The sequence below is a fragment of the Protopterus annectens genome, chromosome 2.part1, assembly GCF_019279795.1.
Source record: "Protopterus annectens isolate FY-2018-M chromosome 2.part1, PAN1.0, whole genome shotgun sequence".
Lineage (NCBI taxonomy): Eukaryota > Metazoa > Chordata > Ceratodontiformes > Protopteridae > Protopterus > Protopterus annectens.
The window spans coordinates 1,384,083,246-1,384,107,022 of NC_056729.1; the positions used below are offsets into that span (position 1 = coordinate 1,384,083,246).

The following is a 23,777-nucleotide window of genomic DNA, read 5'->3' on the forward strand; positions in this document are numbered from 1 at the left end:
TAGTCTTTTCTCAGATTCTGAATACTCCTGTCCTTCCCAGTGGAAATGTTCCCTCATTTCATGCAAAGTTTCCCCAAAAGAGAAATCCTCAGGGGGAGAAGCTGAAGGAATGGATTCCTCAGCATCAGAATCCTCATAAGGAGGGAAAGAATATTCCTGGTCAGAAGAAGAAACTGAAGACACAGAAGCCTGATCAGAGGAATCATAATGAACTTCCTGCCTTGGCCTTTTATCTGGAGGGGGATGTGAACCCCTAATCATAGTAAGTAAATCCTCCGCCATCTTAAGTAACTGTTCCTGTGACTTGGGAGCCGGTTCAGAAGAGGCCTGTGTTGCAGTCTTTGATTTGGAAGGAGTCTTTGCCTTTGTCTTTGCCTTTATTAGAAGCTGAGTAGGCCTGAAAACCCCTTCGGAAGCCGGTACCTGCACAGCGGCTCCGGACCCATCCGAAGGAGCATTGTCCGAAGGTCCTGCAATAGAAATGTTCATAGGCCTTGTTGGCTCCTTGTGGGAGTCTGTTTCGGCCATCGGTTCCGAAATGGCTGATGACACGGGCTGCAAAAGCACCTCACTGACGACGGCCGAACCTGAAGCTGGCTCAGCTTGTGCAATATCGTCAGATTTGGACCTCGGAGGCCTGTCTTTGTCCTTGTGTCATTTGTGAACTCCGATAGCTGGAACCGTATCTGATGACATTTTGTAATTAAAACGCCTACCGAAGTAATGAAATGCAAAATCGTACCTTCGTTTAATTGTACATTGATTGAATCTAGCACAAAACCGACAACTAGCTACGTCGTGGTCAGGGCCTAAGCAAGGAATACAGTAAGAATGAAAATCCTTATGAGGTATTTGCTTCCCACATGAAATACAATTATTAACTTTTTCTGACATCGGACTGGAGCAAGAAAAAAGTTTCCCCAACGGGGTACTTAGCTTTCAGTGGAGAAGAAAGTCTTCAGACTGAAGTTTTTTCAGAAGAGATTGTCAGGAGTCAGCCAACCGGCACTTGCGAACTGCTATCACCGCACGGCAAGAAAGACTGGGGAACATGGCGTCGGCTGTCAGCTTTGTACTCCTGGCACTCTGACGTCAGGGAGCATGGTTGAACAGCCGAAGCCGGACCCAGACTTTGGGATTCTGGTCAACGAGGACTGCCTGCCGGCAGGGGAGAACCCTGCAGTCATAACTGCAACAATGAAACACAATGAACATCTGGGTAAGAAGATTTCTACTAATATAAAGGTTTCTTCAGCATGAAACTTCCACATTATTTGTTCTTGAATACAAGTTACTACTCAAACTAATTCCTTCCTTTATAATACCCTGAAAAAATATAGGCAGCTGGACAGTAGTGGAGTATGCACATGCTTCATCTAGTTAGATGGCGGAGGAAAGATGACTGCGGCATCCAGTGAGGAACAGCAAGGAAATGGACCTTAGGAGTACCCATTTTCTGCACCTTTGAAAGTGGCAACAGAGTTTAAATGTATGAACAGTTATCAAAAACACATTTCAGCAACAGTTACATGGCAAATCCATATGTGAAACCCTTTTAATACGACATATGTATTTCATTTTTATGGTTTATTCCCTTTACTTTGTGTTGTGGGATTCTCAATTGCACAGTTGGTATAACAAGTATGAATGATGTGGATTTTAACAGAAAGAGTGCAGCTCTTTGTCACTGTTAATGTGAAAACAACGTAGGTTGAGGACCTTGATTTGTGGCAGCAAAGTAAGCCACAGGGCATGGAAAGTCTCTTGTGGAATAATAATGGGATGGTAAGATAGGTTTCACTGAGAAATCCTGACTACACTACACATATAAATGTTTAAGCTAAATAATGTGTTTTTAGTGTCATATTTTTTGTTGGGATTGTGACAAAGTAATGTCTGAAAATAATGTTGTCCTTAACAGTTTGGCTGGGAATGTAACTGAAGCATGACTTTGAGACCATGTTGAGTTACAGAAGCTTATTTGTGGTAAACCAGTTAGTCCTTTTTTACAACATAGTGTATGTGGTATTACTAAAATGTATATTTTAATAATAGATGACTGTAATGACAGTTTAGGGCTACATCTACGGCCCTAACAGAGCAGAGAAGAAAGCAAGCATAAAGGCTATTAGTAGTAAATAGTCAAAATGCAAATGTGCAAACTCGTCAAAATGTACTGAAAACTGTTTTATGCCTTATCAGTCATTCCACTTCATCATGTTCTTTCTTGCAATAACTACTTTTTTTTCTTTCTGTGCAGTGGTATATGCAGAAGTATTTTCAACAGCTGTTTTCATTTTTCAAGAGCAATTTTCAGATTTGATGAACAGTTTTCAGTGAATTTCCCAAAGATGCTTGGAAATACACTTAGCCTTAAATGCTTACAGTTATAAAAAATTGAGATGTCTACTGAACATCTTATTTTATAACAGTTACTGGATTATCATAAATGTGAATGTCATCTGCTATATATCCTTTGCTGAAAGAGTTACAGCCACAACAAATGTGCTTTGCTCTGCAGAATATTCTAAATGTAAGGTAAGGAAATGTTTTCAGTGAGAAATGATTTCGCTGACGTAGAAAAATGTAGGCCAAAGCAGAGCATTATGAGTTCTAGCTCTTTGGCATATAATGAGCTTGTGGGCCTCCTACCAGCTTGAATAAGTAAAGTAGTACTGGTGCCAAAGGGTAGGCAGGAGGACAGAGTTAATATGTCACCAACTGACAAAATATACATTTTGGAACTTAGAAAATATACATTCTTGTAAAAGATTTGCCACATGTACATTTTATTTATTTATTTATATAATACTTACACTCTTGTCCATATCATCTTTTTAAATAAATTAATATCAAAATAGCAAATTATTCTAGTGTTAAGTGCACAACCATTAACATTACATCAACATTTGATTTACATATGTACATATCTAAATACTGTACACATGAGAAACTGTGTGATAGCTTTAACCAAATTAAGTCTAAAGTTGCAAAAACTTGATATTAACATAAAGCAATTCTCATTGTTAAAAGAATACCTGAAAAAAACGTAGATATTTTTTTAACACGAGGAAGCTCTCGCAGTTGTAAAAGTACCTGGAATGTTTAGAAATACACAAGATGAAATGCCTTAAATTGGTACCATGATTCATAATAAATTTAAGTCTATAGACACTGCAATATGTACCCATCTGAAGTGCTTACTATCATTTGCAACTGAAGTCACTTTTTTTCCAAACTTTATTATACAGAGCTTTATTATATATTTTGCTCTGAGCATTTGAATTCTGCAAGATTTAATTCCAGCATTCTTAGTGTGGACTGAGACTAATTTCGTGCATTTAAGATGCCTGTTACCTTCACACAATTAAAAAAAATCTGAAAAATAAAAGAAAATAATTTTTAGCACAGTATAACATAGTTTTTTTTTTTTTTTTGCTCCAAACTGGAGCCACACTTCTCAGTTCAGAAGGCCAGAAACTGGTTGCCATAATCAAAATACAGGCTACTAAACTAAGGCTTAAAATCAAAATGCAAGCTACTGAAATAGGACTTAAACTGATTGAGAAGGAAGGTCAGTGAGCATATTTCCGAAAAAAGAAAAAAAAAACACATTTGTATAAAAATCACATTCAGATGAGGTCTTGCTGTGTTTTATATTACAAATCTGCTAAATGCCTGCTAAGTAAGCAAGTAAGTGTACCATATAAAGTGAAATTGAAAAATCATTGCTACATAGTGCTGCATCAGAACATATCAAAAATGTGCAAATCCAACTTTAGTGCAGAAATGTGTTTCCTAGAAGCCATAACTTTTCATTTCACAAATTAAACAAATAATTTTCTTATTATATCATTTAAAGGATCCTCACACAAAACTGTAATACATGTTGTCTAATCATTGTACACTGCTTAAATAGTGGTTAATACCAGTCTTGACTGACTTTGGCTCATACTTATGGTGCACATATATAGACTGTTGCCCAAAATTTAGAACACATGTATCATACATGTATAATGTTATTTCAATCACCTCTCCTTCTGGAATGACGAAATATAACTTTGCAACAATTTTTTTTATCAAAAACTGAAAGTTCCTTTATAAGTTTCAGTCATGAAGACCAAAGGCAATGTAACATCACCATCAGGTTTCAGCACAAAATGATAAAATCTTCCTGTAGCTGGCAAGCTGGCTGGCTTCAACTGAGGTGCCAATCAAATGCTGCAGAGAAAGAACAAAGGTTTATAAATGGCATAAATAATCACATCTTGTTTTGAGATTTCTGTAATAATTTTATGATGATTATATAAAAATTAAGCACATACAACATATACATCCATAATGGGCCATTTCTGAATAGCTCTGTGAAGTCTGGTAGAGATGGGTGAAGGCTGCCAGCCTAGCCAGATAGAATTGTGCAGATAATTCTATCATTTGTAAATATGAATGGTGAACTACAAGCTTGTTTGTTTAAATGAAAGAATATGCTGTGAAATGTTGAACTTAAAACAACATGGCAACATTGCCATCTGCTGTAAAGAAAGCTAAGTCAAGCATTTCTTGTTGGTCCTTTGAAATTAAAATTATTTCATGATTGCCTTTGATGTTTACAATTCGGCTCCGGCTGGGCTAGATGAAGGCTTCCTGCCTATTGTTTTAAGGCTAAAGTTAATGACCAGAATTTACATATGGAATGTCCTTTATTGCTCTAAGTGTAAAAGAATGTACATGCAGTTTCTGTCAGCCTGGGAACACCAGGAAAGTGTGAAATGATGTAATGTTTTATCAGAACTGCAGTTTCAATTTAAACAGAGAGAACCAGAAGGCATTAAGCATTTTTGTATTGACTATCCAACTCAGCATTCTGCCTGTTGTCTTAAGTTACCTTAAAAGTGTGTTTTCTTGTAGAAATAGTACTATAAAGATTAGACTGTTTTTTCTGTGATGTCAGAACTGTACTACTGATTTATTTTATGTATTTCTGTGTGATCTCTGAACTCTTGACTAACGCTGTATGTGTAGCAGAAAGTATTGTCATGTGGTTTCAATTATTCATTGCTAAATATTTTAAAACCTTTTAACTGGCTGGTTTGTGTAGAGATAATTTAAGCTCTTAAGAGTACTTGCATGCCTTTGGTAAAACTGTACAAAGCCACTCTAATAAGCTTTGACTGCTTAGTCATACTACCAATTGGATAATAATATTGCACAGTAATAATTGGACACCCTTTTAAGGGCCTTTGGGTAGCTGATAAATATTAGCTGGGTGGTGGCAAGTGGTACTACCGTATAGCCTGGGTAAAAGGGGCACAGTTGGAGAACCTGTGTCAGCCTTCCCCAGAAGTGTCTGTGTGGTTGTGTAAACTCTTATCTCAAAGTGTGTGTGTGTGTGTGTCAGCTACTTGGGCAGGGACACAAAGCACTGGTTGGACAGAGAGGGTGCTGGAGATTTTAGCTTGCCCAGCTAGGCTGAGATCTGGACCCTATAGCTGTGCCAGTGGGGAGTCTTATTGGGGACCTGGGGAGGAAGGGAGCGACCAGCCCCAGACTGACTGTGATCTCTGTGTGCTCTTTAGGGAAATTGCACTTTACTGTGTGTATTTGTTATCCTTTCCTCATATATGAGACACCCTCTATGGTGGTAGTGGAGAGGATTGAGGCTCCTTGATTGCTGGGGCAGGGCACGGGTGTCACATATTAATTGGTGGCAGTGGTTGTGTATCATATTAATTGGTGGGCAGTGGAGGGATCTCCACATCGCATATTAATTTTTTGTAGAAGTGGGATATCCACATCACATATTAATTAGTTGGCAAATACTAATTGGCTTGTAGTGGTGTGGGTTGAGTGAATCCTGTAGCTTGTGTACGGTGAGCTTTGAAAGTGTTTTTTACTCTAAAACAGCCACGCAGTGAATACTCAGAGTTCAGATCACAATTGTTTTATTTCTTTTGTTAGCTTAGTTCATCAGGGTGAGCAGGCAGCATGTCAGCAGAGGAGTATGGAAAGATGACAAGGAGCCAGTTGGCAGACATGGGCCAGGCTAGAGGACTGGTGCATGGAAACCTGACTAAGGCAGACCTGATTGCAGCCTTGGTTACAGCTGCATCAGAAAACAGCAACCAGGAGGACAATCAGACTGGCAGTGGAGATATAATTCCCTCAGAGAATGGACAGCTCAACCTTTCTGCAGTGGACTTAAAAATCCAGCTGGAGCTAAAGAGACTTGAGTTGGGGGCCAGGCATGTGGAATTAGAAGTAAATGAGAGACTGTGACGTTTGCAGGCTGAGAAGAATGAGAAACTGTTATGTCTTCAAGCTGAGGAACAAGAGAGGCAGAGGCAGCATGAGAAGGAGATGCTGACTGCTCGCCAGCATCATGGAGATAATGGGGAAGGGAGTAACTGGACCCCAGAAGCACAAGAGGTCAGTAAATTACTTCTGCAGTTTAAAGGGGGGGGGGGTAATTTTGATAGTTTCATTCATATGTTTGAGAGGATATGTAAACAGTATGAAGTTGACCAAGGGTTCTGGGTATGGTTCCTGACCACCTTACTCCATGGTAAAGCTGTAACTGTTCTGCCCAAAATGTCTGACGTTGCATGTTTTGATTATACTGCTGTAAAGAAATGTCTTTTAGAACTGTTTAAGCTAACACCTGAAACATATAGGAAAACATTTTGTGAGCATAGATGCAAGGCAGATGAATGTGTGTGTGTGTGAATATGTTGCTAAACTGTGCACTTATTTCCATAGGTGGGTGAGTGGATGTCAGGTCACCACTTTTGAAGGGCTGGCAGACCTTTTGGTGAGGGGAACAAGCCCTTAGTACTTTGCCTGAGGACATGAGGATCTGGTTAGCTGATAGACAATGTGCTACTTCAGATGAGATGAGGAAGAAGTGAGACCTATACCTAGCAAGCAGGGCAGCCCTGCACAGGAAGGGGACCCCCAGTACTGCTCATGGTTCTAAAGGAACCCATGGTGGGCAGCACAGACTGCCCCAACAGAATCTGCCAGTAGCAGGGGAAGCCACTAGTACAGGTACAAGTCCAGGAGCTAGGGTTAAATGTTTTGAATGCATCCAGTGGGGCCATGCGGCATACAGGTGTCCACAGAGACAAGGTGGGGAACCAAAGTTGAGGGAGCCAGTAAGTGAGAAAGACAAAATGCCAATAGTAGGTTGTCTTGAGACAACCGGGGTACTAAACTACCATGCAGATGTCCTGACAGGGAATGATTTGGATGACGCAGTACCATGTGCTTATGCAGTTACACATAGTGAGGCTAGGTGACAAGCATGTGGGTCTGGTAGCCTAGCCATACTTGCAGCCAGGACTGGTGAGGTGGTTACTTCAGGGAGGAAGCTACCCTGCAGCAGTGAGCCTGAAGGTGAGCCACAGCTGCTTGTGTGTACTGATATTCCCTTGGACAGAGTGACTGCAAAGATAGAGGTGAGTAGCAGTACCCAGGCTGACAGTGAGGCACCACTTTCAGAGGATGCCAGACTTCCTGTGGAAGGGGAGCTGGGAAGGATTACAAGGAGACAGTTGAGACAGGCTCAGCTCTCAGACCCTACATTGCAAGGCCTGAGGGAGGTAGCCAGGAAGGCACTTGATTCTCAAGGAAAGGGGAAACCTGTATATTGGGACAAAGGGTTACTATACAGAGAGTGGGCCCCTGAGGGAGGGCTAGAAGATGAGAGAGTACAGCAATTAGTAGTGCCTAGAGCCTACTGTCTGGCGCTTCTAGCCATAGCCCATGATATTCCCTTTGCAGGTCATATGGGCATAAAACGTACAAAGAAGCATATTATGCAGAACTTCTATTGGCCAGGAATTTCCAGAGATGTAACAGGGTACTGCAGGACCTGTGAGCAGTGCCAAAAGGTAGGTAAGGCAGGAGACAAGGTGAGAGTTCCTTTGATGCCTCTGCCTGTGATTGAGGAGTCATTTCAGAGGGTAGCTATGGATATTGTGGGTCCTCTGAGTACCCCAAGTTCCACAGGGAAAAACTATATCCTAGTGGTAGTGGATTATGCTACACAATAACCTGAGGCAGTGGCTTTGTCCTCCATTGAAGCAGAGAAGGTGGCAAATGCTTTGTTAGAGATTTTCAGCAGGGTAGGTTTCTCAAAAGAAATACTGACTGACAGAGGTGCCAGTTTCATGTCAAACCTGCTGGCTTGTCTTTGGAAGTCCTGTGGGTTGAAGCACATGAAGACCACCCCCTACCATCCCCAGACTAATGATCTTGTTGAGAGGTTAAACTCTACAATCAAGTCCATGCTACGGGTATTTGCAGATCAGTTTAAGAGGGAGTGGACAAATATTTTCCCCATCTGTTTGCTTACAGAGAAGTTCCCCAGGAACCCACAGGTTTTTCACCCTTTGAGTTGCTGTATGGGCATAGGGTGAGGGGACCTCTAGATTTAATTTGAGATGAGTGTGGTACATGTCCTAAACCTCAGGACAAGGCTCAGGGAACTCATGGGCTTGGCCCAGGAAAACCTGGCAGAAGCCCAACAACAGAAAAAGGTGTGGTATGACAGAAATGCTTGAGCTAGAGAGTATGCTGTGGGGCAGCAGCTAATGGTTCTCATTCCTGTCAGACACAACAAATTGCAAGCATCTTGGGAGGGACCCTACAAGGTGGTGAGAAAGGTAAGTGATGTTAACTACGTGGTGGAACTGCTAGGCAGACGGCAGGGACACAAATTGCACCATGTTAACATGATGAAACCTTACCATGATAGGGAGGCCCTTGTGCTGAGAATTTGCAGTGGATTGCAGGAGGAGTCTGAGGGAGATCTGGGGACTGATCTTCTCAGTGAGGCTTGGGCAGACACCTCAGTGGAAGGGGTAGCAATGTCCCAGCAGCTATCTCCTACCCAGGTTTGAGAAATCCGAGTAGTTTTGCAGGAATTTGGGGACATGTTCACTGGAAAACCAGGGTGCACCCACCTAGTGCAGCACCAGGTGGATACAGGACTCCAAATGTCTATTAGGCAGGCCCCTTATAGGGTGCCTGAGAGTGTCAGACAGACTCTGAGGAAGAAGGTACATGAGATGTTGGAACTAGGGGTGATTCAAGAGTCCAACAGTCCATGGGCCTTCCCAGTGGTGCTGGTGCCAAAGAAGGATGGCAGCACCAGGTTCTGTGTGGACTACAGGAAATTAAATAGTCACACAGTCTCAGATGCTTACCCCATGCCTAGGACAGATGAGGCCCTAGAGCAGCTGGGTGGGACTAAGTGTCTTACAACCATTGATCTTACCAAGGGATACTGGCAGGTGCCCTTGACTCCCAGTGCTAGAGAGAAGTCAGCCTTTGTGACACCTTTTGGCTTGTATGAGTTCACAAAGATGCCCTTTTGGATGAAGAATGCCTCAGTGACTTTCCAGAGGCTGGTAGATCGCATCCTAGCAGAAGGGTTTTCCCTTGCTTACCTGGATGATATTGCCATCTACAGCCATTCCTGACCAGAGCTCCTTCAGCACGTCAGGGAGGTGCTGGGCAGACTGCATAGGGCAGGGTTGACCATTAAGCCGAGCAAATCTCAGGTGGGTATGGCGGAGGTCTCCTATCTAGGACATAGAGTGGGGAGTGGTAAGATAAGGCCAGAACCTGCCAAAGTGGAAGCCACTCAGGCATGGCCTGCACCTGTTACTAAAAAGCAGGTGAGGGCATTTTTAGGGACAGCAGGGTACTACAGAAAGTTCGTCCCCAATGATAGTACCATAGCTGCTCCCCTCAGAGACCTGACAAGTAAGAACAGGCTAGATAAGGTAGTGCGGACCCCAGCATGTGAGCAGGCATTCCAGAAGTTTAAAGAAGCTTTGGGAGGACCCACTGTGTTAGCCAGTCCAGATTACAGCAAATAATTTGTGGTGCAGGTGGATGCTTCAAACCATGGGGTAGGGGCTGTACTTAGCCAGATTTCTTCAGAGGGGGAAGAGCACCCAGTGGTTTATCTCAGTCGTAGGCTACAACCCAGGAAGGAATGCTATGCAGCTGTAGAGAAGGAATGTTTAGCCATAGTGTGGGCACTGCAGAAACTTCAGCCTTATCTGTATGGAAGAAAATTCACTGTTATGACAGATCACACTCCCCTAACATGGTTAAACAGAGCCAGACAGCAAAATGCCAAGTTGTTAAGATGGAGCCTGGGGTTGCAAGCATATATGTCAGTGCAGCATGGCAGTAGGTGTAGCAATGCCAATGCAGATGGGCTCTCAAGACAGGGAATGGGGTGAAGTACACTCAGATAGACCTAACTCTCTCAAGTGGCGTTTCTGAAGGGTCACTTGAAAAACTAGCTTGAGTTCTCCAGGGGAGGGGGAGAATGTGAAGACTGGCAGAGATGGGTGAAGCCTGCCAGCCTAGCCAGACAGAATTGTGCAGACAAAATTCTATCATTTGTAAATATGAATGTTGAATTACAAGCTTGTTTGTTTAAATGAAAGAATATGCTATGAAATGCTGAACTTAAAACAATGTGGCAACATTGCCATCTGCTGTAAAGAAAGCTAAATCAAGCATTTCTTGTTGGTCCTTTGAAATTAAAATTATTTCATAACTGTCTTTGATGTTTACAATTTGGCTCAGGCCAGGCTAAATGAAGGCTTCCCGCCTGTTGTTTTAAGGCTAAAGTTAATGACCACAATTTACATATGGAATGTCCTTTATTGCTCTAAGTGTAAAAGAATGTAAATACAGTTTCTGCCAGCCTGGGAACACCAGGAAAGTGTGAAATGATGTAATGATTTATCAGAATTGCAGTTTCAATTTAAACAGAGAGAACCAGAAGGCTTTAAGCATTTTTGTCTTGACTATCCAACTCAGCATTCTACCTGTTGTCTTAAGTAAGATATCTTAGAAGTGTGTTTTCTTGTAGAAATAGTTATGACTATAAAGATTAGACTAAGTGTTTTTTCTGTGATGTCAGAACTGGACTACTGATTTATTTTAAGTATTTCTGTGTGATCTCTGAACTCTTGACTAGCACTGTCTTCTTCTTCTCTTTCGTCTGTTCCCGTTAGGGGTCGCCACAGCGGATCATCTGTTTCCATTTCGTCCAGTCCTCTGCATATTGCTGTGTCACACCAACCACCTGCATGTCCTCTCTCACCACATCCATAAACCTTCTCTTAGGCCTTCCTTTTTTCCTCTTACCTGGCAGCTCCATCCTTAGCATCCTTTTCCCAATATACCCAGCATCCCTCCTCAGCACATGTCCAAACCAATGCATTCTCGCCTCTCTGACTTTGTCTCTAAACAGTCCAACCTGAGCTGACCTTCCAATATACTGATTCCTAATCCTGTCCATCCTTGTCATACCCAGTGCAAATCTTAACATCTTTAACTCTTCCACTTCCAGCTCTGACTCCTGTCTTTTTGTCAATGCCACTGTCTCCAACCCATACAACATAGCTGGTCTCACTACCCTCTTGTAGACCCTTCCCTTTCACTCTTACTGGTACCAGTCTGTCACGAATCACTCCGGACACTCTTTTCCACCCATCCCACCCTGTCTGTACTCTCTTCTTCACCTCTCTTCCGCACTCACCATTACTCTGAACTGTTGATCCCAAGTACTTAAACTCATCCACCTTTGCCAACTCTACTCCCTGCATCCTCACCATTTCTCTATCCTCCCTCTCATTCACACACACACATATTCGGGTCTTAGTCCTGCTGACCTTCATTCCTCTCCTCTCTAGAGCATATCTCCACCTCTCCAGGGTCTGCTCAACCTGGTCCTTACTCTCATTACAGACCACAATGTCATCTGCAAAGATCATAGTCCATGGGGCCTCCTGTCTGATCTCGTTTGTCAATCTGTCCATCACCATTGCAAATAACAAAGGGCTCAGAGCTGATCCTTGATGTAATCCTACCTCCACCTTAAATGCATCTGTCACTCCCACTGCAGACTTCACCACTGTCACACTACCCTTGCACATATCCTGTATCACTCTTACATACTTCTCTGCCACTCTTGACTTCCTCATACAATACCACAACTCCTCTCTAGGCACCCTATCATATGCTTTCTCCAAGTCCACAAAGACACAATGCAACTCCTTCTGACCTTCTCTATATTTCTCCATCAACACTCTCAGAGCAAACATCGCATCTGTAGTGCTCCTTCCCGACATGAAACCATACTGCTGATCACTAATCATCACCTCCAAAACTTCAAGCTGTGACTGATCAGTTTTATCCCTCTGTAGTTACTACAGCTCTGCACATCACCCTTATTTTTTAAAAATAGGTACCAAAACACTTTTTCTCCACTCCTCAGGCATCCACTGACTTTCCAAGATTTCATTAAACAATCTGGTTAAAAACTCCACTGCCATTTCTCCTAAGCACCTCCATATTTCCACTGGTACGTCATCTGGACCAACAGCCTTTCCATTCTTCATCCTCTTCATAGCTATCTGTACTTCCTCCTTGCTAATCTGTTTAACTTCCTGATTCACTATCCCCACATCATCCAACCTTCTCTCTCTCTCTCATTCTCTTCATTCATCAGCCCCTCAAAGTATTCTTTCCATCTTCTCAACACACTCTCCTTGCTTGTGAGTATGTTTCCCTCATTATCATTTATTACCCTTACCTGCTGCACATCTTTCCCAGCTCGGTCCCTCTATCTAGCCAATTGGTACAGGTCCTTTCTCCTTTTTTAGTGTCCAACCTTTCATACAACTCTCCATATGCCTTATCCTTAGCCTTCGCCACCTGTCTCTTTGCCATGCTCCTCATCTCCTTATACTCCTGTCTACTTTCTTCATCTCTTTGACAATCCAACTTCTCCTTCGCCAGCCTCTTCCTCTGTATACTCTCCTGTACTTCCTCATTCCACCACCAGGTCTTCTTGTTCTCCTTCCTCTGTCCAGATGTCACACCAAGCACCTTGTCTCCCTTACCATCTCTGCTGTAGTCACCCAGCTATTTGGTAACTCTTCACTGCTCCCCAATGCCTGTTTTAACTCTTCCCTGAACTCCACCTCACAATCACCCTTTTTCAACTTCCACTATTTGATCCTTGGCACTGCTCTCACACTTGTCCTCCTCTTCTTGATCACTATCATCCTACAGACCACCATTCTATGCTAACTACACTTTCCCCTGTCATCACTTTACAGTCTCCAATCTCCTTCAGACTGGCCCTTCTGCATAGGATATAATCCAGCTGTGTGCATCTTCCTCCACTCTTGTACGTCACCCTATGCTCCTCCCTCTTCTTAAAATACGTATTCACCACAGCCATATTCATCCTTTTCACAAAATCCACTACCATCTGACCTTCTGCATTCCTCTCCTTAACACCATACCTGTCCATGACTTCCTCATCCCCGCTGTTCCCTTCACCAACATGCCCCTGTCTGTGTAGTAGAAAGTATTGTCTTGTGGTTTTAATTATTCATTATTAAATATTTTAAAACTTTTTAACTGTGGCTGGTTTGTGTAGAGATAATTTAAGCTCTTAAGAGTACTTGCATGCCTTTGGTAAAACTGTACAAAGCCACTCTAATAAGATTTGACTGTTTAGTCATACTACCAATTGGATAATAATATTGCACAGTAATAATTGGACACCCTTTTAAAGGCCTTTGGGTAGCTGATAAATATTAGCTGGGTGGTGGCAAGTGGTACTACTGTATAGTCTGGGTAAAAGGGGCACAGCTGGAGAACCTATGCCAGCCTTCCCCAGAAGTGTCTGTGTGGTTGTGTAAACTCTTATCTCAAAGTGTGTGTGTGTGTGTGTGTGTGTGTGTGTGTGTGTGTGTGTGTGTGTCTGTGTCAGCTACTTGGGCAGGGGCACGAAGCACTGGTTGGACAGAGAGGGTGCTGGAGATTTTAGCTTGCCCAGCTAGGCTGAGATCTGGACCCTATAGCTGTGCCAGTGGGGAGTCTTATTGGTGACCTGGGGAGCAAGGGAGCGACCAGCCCCGGACTGTGACCTCTGTGTGCCCTTAAGAGAAATTGCACTTTACTGTGTGTATTTGTTACCCCTTCCTCATATATGAGACGCCCTCTCTGGTGTTAGGATTGAGGCTCCTTGATTGCTGGGCCAGGGCATGGGCGTCACAAGCTCAAACACTCAAAAGTCACAAACAATAAGCTGAGCTGCAATGTATTTAGGGAACAGAGATCTTGTTTTCTTAATAGTGTAGTAAAATAGGCTAGTCTGCCTGTGTAAGGCTTTTCTTCTGGAACATACCAATAATGACCTTGATTTTTTTCAAGTGGAATGAAACAGAGTCTGGGTACCAGAAGACCTGCCAAATGGTATAACCTCAATTAGCCTAAATTTAGCTGTTTGGTGGAGTGGTAAGGGAAGCACCTTCTAGCAAAGGATAAGGGGAGTGTAGCTGGTATGCCATAAAACCCTTGATGACATACTCAAAAGAATGCAAGCACATTCCACGCAAGTCATCAATGCAAGGAAGAGCTTTACTCTTATGAATGCTGGGAAGGGAAACATAATTGTATGTATCAGCTACTTGGGCAGGGACGTGAAGCACTGGTTGGACAAAGACGGTGTTGGAGATTTTAGCTTGCCCAGCTGGCAGAGATCTGGACCCTATAGCTGTGCCAGTGGGGAGTCTTATTGGGGACCTGGAGAGCAAGGGAGTGACTAGCCCCAGACTGACTGTGATCTTTGTGTGCTCTTAAGGGAAATTGTACTTTACTGTGTGCATTTGGTATCCTTTCCTCATATATGAGACACCCTCTGTGGTGTTAGTGGTGAGGATTGAGGCTCCTTGATTGCTGCGCCAAGGCACGGGCGTCACACTATCCACAACTGTAATTCTCATCTGATGAAGGGCAGCTCCAGCAACTGTGATCCCAGGGAATGAAGTTGCTGGATCCAGCAATTTCAGATATACTTTTGAAATTTTCTCAAGTGAAAATGGGCCAGTGGTATCATGAAAATCTTGGATGCCATCAGTCCAAGTCTTTTTAGGAATTCTCTCATCAAGGTGATATTCCCCTCAGGAATTCAAGAAACACTGTCTGGTATGACAGGACCTTGCCTTTCAGAGGAAGGAAATTCTCTTGTTGGAGTTGATTAAGCACCTCAGAAGGACCAGTCTTTGCGAGGGTGTCAGACATGACCTTTGGAGGTTCAACTTGAACCTTAGATGGGAGAGTAAGGTCAAGACCTTCTCTAGTGATTCCAAACCCCTGGATGCAGACTGCACAAAAAAGCAAGTCATCCAAGTATGGAAAGAAGTCAATGCCCAGAGTCTGACAGTAGGCCATTACTGGAGCAAGACATTTGGTAAAAGCTCACAGTGCAGTGGACATCCTGAAGGGCAATACTGTAAACTAGACACAACAAATCTCAGATATCAGTGGTGCAGAGGTTAACACTGTCACCTCACAGCAAGAGGTTTTCTGGTTTGTTTCTTGGCTGGGGTGCCTTCTGTGCAGAGTCTGTATGTCCTCCCTGCATTCCCATGGGTTTCCTCCGGGTACACCAGTTTCCTCCCACATTCCAAAGACATGCATCTGAAATGTTCCTCCCTAGGTCTCCACTGAAAATAGGCTCTGTCCTAGTCGGACTTTCCAGGTCAAGAAATGTTAAATAAATAAATAAATATCTCCTAAAGTGATGAGCAATGGGGATATGATGATAGGCATACTTCAAGTCCTAGGTCACCATGAAGCAGTTGCCCAGCAACAGAGGAAGCTCAGTCTGCAGGGTGAACATCTTGAACTTGTGGACCTTGACAAATGTTTTCAGAAAAGAATGGCCCAACACCCATCTTCATGACTACTTTTTTTGGCAACCAAGAAAACTCTAGAAACCTCTCATTCTTTCCAAACAATGGACCAGTTCATGACCCCTGTGTCCATCATTTGCTGGTGAATTAAAGTCTAGTCTGGAAGACTAAGGTGAACTCTCTTGAACACAGGCAGATGTTCTTTCTGCTGTCATCTGAAACTCCTAACAATGTTTAGCAACCACTGGTCGGAAACCACTGATGGCCAGGCCACATTGTTGAGTGCTAAATTGAGAGTTGAGGCACCTAATGAAGGACTTGATAAAGAAGGGTGCCACGCTAGGAAAGGAGCCCTTCCTGTTCAGCTTGGAGGAGATGTCATCCTGACATTTCCTTTTATTGCCTTGGTTTTAGTTCAGCTAGGACTTCTGTTTGTTAGGCCGCCAAAAATTATCTTGCTTAAAGGAGGAGAACTTGTGAATATGAAACACTTTCGATACCCCTTGCATCAGTTTACCTCTGTTAAGGATCTGAGTAGCCACTGTACCAAACACAATCAGACTCAAGAGGAGCATTCAAAATTTCATTTTTTAACTCATCAGAAAAATTCTGGGAGTGCAACCTAAAATGCATCCTAATTAACAGTGACAATTCTGCATTTTTAGAAATGGTAACACCCCCTCAAGGCACAATTTAAAGCATGTTTTGACACCTGAGAAATACTGAAAAGAATATAATTAACATAGACCTTTTGCTCTGCAGGCAACAATGCAGCAAATTTATCTAAACGATACATGCATCTCAACACAGAATTCTACATAAAACACTGATAGACAATTTAAAAGCTACTGTGCCAGCTTCTTTCCCTGAGATTCTAGGCACTTGCCTAGTTTATCTTGAGGGACTGGGTTAGAAGAAGACATGGTTTTCTTGTTAGCACACATTGCTAGGGGCACAGAAGCAGGGTGCACAGACAAACAGTCTTGGAGGCCAAGCTTAGCATACCCTAAATTTCTTAAACATTTTCTTAGACAAAGCCTCAATAAACAAAGGAGAACAACAGACCTTCTTGAAGACATCTTCTAATGCTGGGATCAATGGAGGAAAGTTCTCAATGTCTGGGGCCTCATCCTCCAAGAGATCATAAGCCCTGTTAATCTCAGGGGCAGCTGATGATTACTCCCAGCTGAATACATCTCTAAATCATCTAGTCACCAACTGAGAAAAAGAATACATCTGTTTGGGTATCTGTTCCTGTTCATCTATCCCTTATGGACAGAGGTAGCTTATAAATGCATGGTCCTCAATGTCCTATATGGATATAGGACATAATTATTCTTTCAGGAAAACCTGGCTAGGCTAAACAAGCAGACTCACCAGAGGTATAAGCACCAGCATTACTCACAACCAAGGTATGCAACCCTTAATCAACTGTCTGAACGCGTTTATATCACGTTATCGAAAGATGAAAATAGCGAATGCTATTTCATCGGCCCCAAAACATCTAAACATGAAAATATCGAACATTCAGAACAGGGAAAAAATTTGCTCCTCCGAAACACATACACACAACACAAGCACATCAAACAAACAGCAACCGCACACATACACTTAAATTCCTACATCTAACGCTACACTAAACTAAACATACACTACTATCTACCCACTTACCTTAACCCAAACCCTAACCCTAAGGTCCGTCACTATTGCACACTCACCTAACCCGCACCCTAACCCTAAAGTCTGTCACTATTGCACAAACGCCTAGGCCGTGCCCTAATCCTAACTCACTTAACCCGCCCCTAACTCTAATGTACAAACAATCGCACACTTACCTGAACCCAACCTGTAACTTTCCACCACAGTGCTAAAAATAGCAAAGCCACAGAAATGACCAACTGAATTCTTTCCCGAGGAAAGAATTTGCTGTTCTGCAGCTTCGCTATTCTTAACGTTCGCTAAATAGTGTTCAATACCAGAACATTCAAAGTTTTAATACTTCGATGTTCTGATACAGACCCATCTGAACAATGGCTCTAGCTATAGCCACCATCTCTGGTGGGTCTTCTGTCTCTTTTTGGCATACACTACACTGGTGGGAGAATCCATGGGGAGGTACCAATACTGGCAACATATTCTGCACTTCTGATTTCTCCCTGCACTTAAAGGGTTTGGTTCTTCTATACCTGAAGCAGACAATAGTATGGCCCTAGAGGATGTGTATTGACTCTTGTGTCACTTGCAGTTGTGATACTATGTCCCCACCAGTGAACCTGGAGGTAGCAGAAGGCAAGTGGTCTGATAACCTGCCTGAAACTAAGGTCATTGTGGAGTCACAAGCCATAGGCTGAGGCTACTTTTTTTTATTTATTCTTTCATTTTTAGGTGCAAAAGGAGAAAATGGGATGGGGGGGTGTACCTGAATCCATCAAGACAAGGAACAAAAACTACCCAGATCAATATGAGTTGCATGGTCAGCAGAGTAACAAATGGACAAATACCAAAAAATTACCCCTAAATAGCAGACTGAAGTCTATTCCTATAGGGAAACTATACTGAATACTATACTGTGGAAAAAATGCAGCAATGTCAGTAACCCTTCACAAAATACAATAAACACATCATGCAATCCCCCAGTATAAATGAAGGCTACCTTTAGCCTAACATAGATAGAAATAGTTAACAGCCTTAGACCAGGAATTAAGTATATCAAGTAAAATTACTTTCAGAAATGCCCCATAAACAAAATGGTGCCAAAAGCATAATTTAAAGGAGAAATGAATTTAAAACTTATAAATCTATTCAGACACATCAAATAAAAATTAATCAAAATCTTAAAAAAGGAATAAAATATAAACTTAAGAAAAATTCATGTCAGAAATATTTCACAGGCAAAACGGCACTCAAATCAAGATTTAAATGAAACTTTGTTTTAAACTCTGTAAATGTACTCATTGACCACAAATAAGTATTGATCAGTGAACATATAGTAGAAACAGCATTTTTTCCTGTCAAATTTTTCAAAAGGAGCTTATAATCCTATTGGTACCTTTTTGTGACTGATACTTGTTTCCTGGTTAAGGTACCTGATGGTTTTTTTTTTGTTTTTTTGATAATGTATAACAATTTATTCTATACTTATTGTCACTTTTTCTAGTGTAAATACCTACTCTATTTTATTAGTTGTATTTTTTATTAAAATCCTTTCATTTACTATGTAACAACATTAATTTTAATTTCTATTTGTTACTACTGGAGCTTTTCTCCCTGGTCCTCAACTGAAAATGGAAATATATCCAGTTAGACTAGCCCAGTTAACAAATACAAAATAAATAAATAAATAAAATAATCAATTGAAATAACAGTTGTGAATGACTTGTGGTTCTGGCGGCATGAGGCAATGACAGGAACTGCACTAAAATGTCCTTAGTGCAGTAACTCATTTAAACAATTAGAAATAATCATTAAACACTTTAAAAGGGTTAAACTAAACAGTATAAGTCCTATACTGCAAGAGAATCTACACTGAAAGTATACACAGATTTACACAAGAAAAAATAAGCAAATAAACAAAATACGCTATTCCAGCACTGACAGAAAAAGTCATAGATAAGACACAAAACCCAAAATGAGTTTCTTATCTGAGCTCTGCAGCTAATATCACTCAGAGAAATAATATCACAAGAGATTTTTCTCTGATTTTGGCACTAGAAAACTGAAACAGTCTTGTCTGTGAGTTTGATGGGCTATCCTTGCCTGCCAGGTGATTGATCCTTCTCACTCATAGACAGGCAGTGGGAGGGATTCTGAGCTTTGAGAAACTGCCAGAGGGTAGGTAAGTGGGGCACTGCTACCCATATGCCAGTAAGTCAGTGTCTTTGTTGAACAGTATTGTAAAGTCTGCCTGCTGGCCACAAATGATGGCTCCTATTCTATTTGTAGCAATTAGTGCAGTAGAATAAAACACTAACCTGTTAATGAGCTACTTTCTGTGGCAAGGGTACAGGTTTTGAAAATTTCCAACAACTTTTTGCTTACTGTGTGATTTTGAGCAAGTCATACAACTGGACAGTGTTCTGGCGAAATTGGGAATTTGGGTTAAGCTGCATAATGATCTTCTGAACTGCATGCCTAATAACTACCTAAGAACCTATTTTATTCCCCAGGCTGCTACATACTCTTTAGAGTCCCCTCACCAGGAAGAAAAGTGATATGGAGACACTAGCAGTCATATGAAGGTATCTATCCATGCTAGTGAGTCCATGGAAATGTTAATAAAAATCTAATGTTGTAAAACCTGACAGCCATCTACGAATCTGCATGAATCATGCAATGTTATTCTGTAGATTTCACATTTCACTTCATTCTCTTTGACAGTTCCATACTTCTCATACCTCTGACCCAACTAGGTGAAAGTGCTCCTGCTTCCATCACCAAATACTGCTTTCCCCCAGCCAGTTGTATGAGACTGAAAAGTAATAAACATCCATTTACATTATCCTTGGTCATGTGAGTCCAAGCAGAGTCGCCTTCCCTGAGATAAATTGTTATTGGTTCCAAACTTGTCCATGGGGTTCTTTTATGGAAATTAGTTCATAAATGATTTGGGAATCCTGCACTGTTGGTTGGTCTGTGTCTAACATTAGGGCCAATCAGAAAATTCATTGCTACTATGCTCAGTTTTTACTGCAAATACAACACTGTCATTTAAAACCTAGAATGTGCTTAAGAACAATTGGGATCAGCCGATTGTGCCACCTAACACTTTCAGCACAAGGTTGCTGTCTGCTTTGCCCCACTCTAGTTATGCTACTGCCCAAATTCTTTCAACCTGTTTTATGACAAATTTTTGCATTCAATTGACATTTATCAGTAGTTCATAGGTAGTGAAGTGGACTTTCTTCTGAAAGCAATTTGAAAAGTCTTCAGCATCCATATACAGAATTAAAGTGAGAGTAAGTTCATTCCCCATTCCGCACTCATTCCCAAACTTAATATACTGACATCACAGATAAAAAGAAATGCAATCATTTCACTGTATTCAAAATAAGACAAATTTGAGTCAGGCTTTGGTTTGATTTCTTTTTTCTCTTCCCTTCTTTGATTCTGATTGCCAACCTGTTAGGTGGCGCGATCAGCTGATCCCATATCCTTGGTGGGTCTGCTGATATTCTAATCAACCCACAATGTCCAAAATGTAGCTAGGGCCAGCAAAGATCTTGAGGGTGTCCTGGTGGTTGTGCTTGTTTTTCCTTTTTGGCCTACCCTATTCCTTCCCTTCCCTCTCTATTTGTGGATCTCATTGTTATCTCTGAGGGACAGGCATGCAACAGAGATATGTAGCATATTTCTCTGCTTCTGTGACAGCACAGCCATAAAAGTTAGTAGCGTAGCATCCAGACTAGAAGAAAACGTGGTGGGTTAGATACAAATTATAAACACTAGAACTGAAGGATAGGACAATGAGCAAATAAAGGAATATGCAGGAAAAAGAAAGCTGCACTGAGAGGAAGACCTCAGTCTCCCAAAAGGAGACAATGCCTTTGGGAAGATTGAATTAAACAGCAATAGTACTAAACTGAGAGAGTTTAATTCAGTTAGTACAAGAAGGTACAATGTAGAATAAAATATTAGACATTAACAAAGATGGAGGTTCACGGCATATAAGTATAAATGTCCTTGGGCATGGCCAATAATGTCTATGTAGTGATTTGCTTCACATTGGCCAAGGAGGGCAAAAAATAAACAAAACCAAATTGTGAGACTACATTAAGCTAGGGGCATTTTCCAAGACAGAAATGGGAGACTAACGACAAGTAAAGGGAATAAACAAAAAGGCCTGTGAATAAAGACAAAAAAAAGCATACAAACAAGCATGGATAAAGGGGTAGGGAAAAATAAAGAAAGTAGTAATAAAAGACCAATGTGGTGCAAAAGAAAGGTTATTGAAGTTGTCCATGCACAGGAAAATTCATTCCATGAGTAAATAAACAGAAAAAAAAAGCTAATGGTTAAATTGGTTTGCCTGAACACCTACTGACAAATTTCATAACTTTGAAATCTGCATCACCTACATCAACTAAGTAAATTAAGCAACTTTGCATTTATATTTGCCCAATAACTGACCATATGCATAATGAAATTTCAAACTTTAATTGGTATACCTCTAAGATTACATATTTTCTTAGCAAAAGTAACAAAGTATAGAATCATTATTAGCTTAGAAATAGCAAAGTTGTGTAAGTAATCTGACCACAACAGTAAATGCAAGACTAGAGCACTGTAGCAGTAGCTTAAGCTATATAGCTTATATTCTGCTAAGGATCTGACACCCAGTCAGCTTCTAAAGCTTAAGAGTACTTCTGTGTACCCTAACTGCTGTACGGCTCAAGCAGAGTAGTATAAAGAAAGTTGTTAGGGTGCCAAACCTTCAGAACTTTTTGCCTCAGAGCTGTGGATACAGCTTCAAAAGAAAGGGAGGAGGAAGAAGAGTCAAGTCCAGAAGCACATGGAGAAAAATCCTAGCAAAACCTGTATTGGACTTAGAAAGGGAATCTAACTTGCAATCTTTTGTAAAAAGTATGCACAGATGACCAAGTTGCTGTCTAGTATACATCTAGAGTCCACCCCTTTCCAAAATGCCACAGAAGAAGCTAAAGCCCTGGTAGAATGGGCCCTGACCTTGCTTGGAAGTGACTTGTTATGGTGAGAATAACAACACAGTACCATGAGACAATCATTTAGAAACTATTTTGATACTGACTGTCTCCTTTTTCATCTTTTTAGATAAACTAAACAATTGATCAAAACTCCTGAAGGATTTAGTACGGTCACTGCAATATCTGAATTGCTCATGGACAGGTAGATTGTATAAAATTCTCTCGAAAGAAAACAGGGAGATGAACAGCTTGGCTGAAAGTAAACTCTGCAACTGCTTTAGACATAAATGACGGCTTTGCTGTCAAAGTTATACTACCCTTGTGAAAAAAGGAGAGACAATGTTGACTCACCATAAGAGGTTGTAACTCAGATACTCTCCTTGCAGAATTCAGAGCAATGAGCAACACTGTTTTCCAAGTTAAGAACTTTAAATTAGCCTCATGATGTGCTTCAAATAGAAAAAGTGTAAGCTTCTGCAGAACAAAATTAAGATCCCAAGAAGGAGCCATCTGTCTTCTAGGTGAACAGATGTACAAAACCCCTTTTAAAAGTTCAAAAGCTGTTTGACTTGAGGCTGGGTAGAACGTGGGGGGGGGGGGTTATAAGCAAACAAGCAGAGATGACCAAAAGGTGAATGTTTACAGAAGAGTAAGAAAGGCCAGAGGATAGTAACTTGCACAAATATTGTAGGACTGGAAACATCCAGGCTGCCTGAAGAGGATCCTTGTTCTTACTATGGACCAAGTAGAAAATCTTTTTTCACTTATACACACATGATTTCTTTTAGACAGTTTCTTAACCTCCTTTAATGTTCACTGCACATCCTCAGAAAACAGTTGCCTAAGGTATTAAGATTGTAAAATCCAGGCAGTCAAGTGAAAAAGTTAAAGGTCAGGGTCTATCAAGCAACCCCTGTCTTCTGTAGGCAAGTCTGTTCTGTGAGGAAGCTTATGGCAATTGCCCTTGACCATTTTCAAAAGAAGGGAGAACTACTGTTGGCTGGGCCAAAAGGAAGTCACTAAAATTATCCTGGGAGAATCATCCTGAATTTTTAGAAGAACCCTGGTTATCAGAGGAAAAGGTGGAAAGACTTGCACAAACATTCCCATCCATGGTAGTGTAAAGGCATCTATACCTTCCAGGCCTTTGTGCAAGGAGTCCTGGAGCAGAGACTTTCTTTAACTGTCTGTTGTGAATGGAGGCAAACTATCTACTCGAGGAGTTCCTTGCAGCTGGATCTGTTCCTGGAAGAGGTTAACATTCATCCATGGGGGAGGAGCTGTCCTTGTCCGGCTCAGCTTGTCTGCAACAATATTCTACTCTGATGGAATGCAAGTAGCCCGTACGGATATTTTGTGCTGAGTTGCTAAATCT

The 23,777-nt window shown here is 41.5% G+C and overlaps 1 protein-coding gene across 2 annotated transcripts in view; it reads right to left on the reverse strand.

The window, feature by feature from the left end:
• Positions 1-2,781: 2,781 nt before the first annotated feature.
• Positions 2,782-23,777, reverse strand: part of AGBL5 (AGBL carboxypeptidase 5) — a 2,459,386-nt gene continuing 2,438,390 nt past the window's right edge. For both annotated transcript variants that reach the window (XM_044062862.1, XM_044062863.1), the window contains one exon: positions 2,782-4,221. In XM_044062862.1, the coding sequence (XP_043918797.1) occupies positions 4,144-4,221 (78 nt within the window). In that variant the 3' untranslated portion in view covers positions 2,782-4,143. The remainder of the gene's footprint in view (positions 4,222-23,777) is intronic.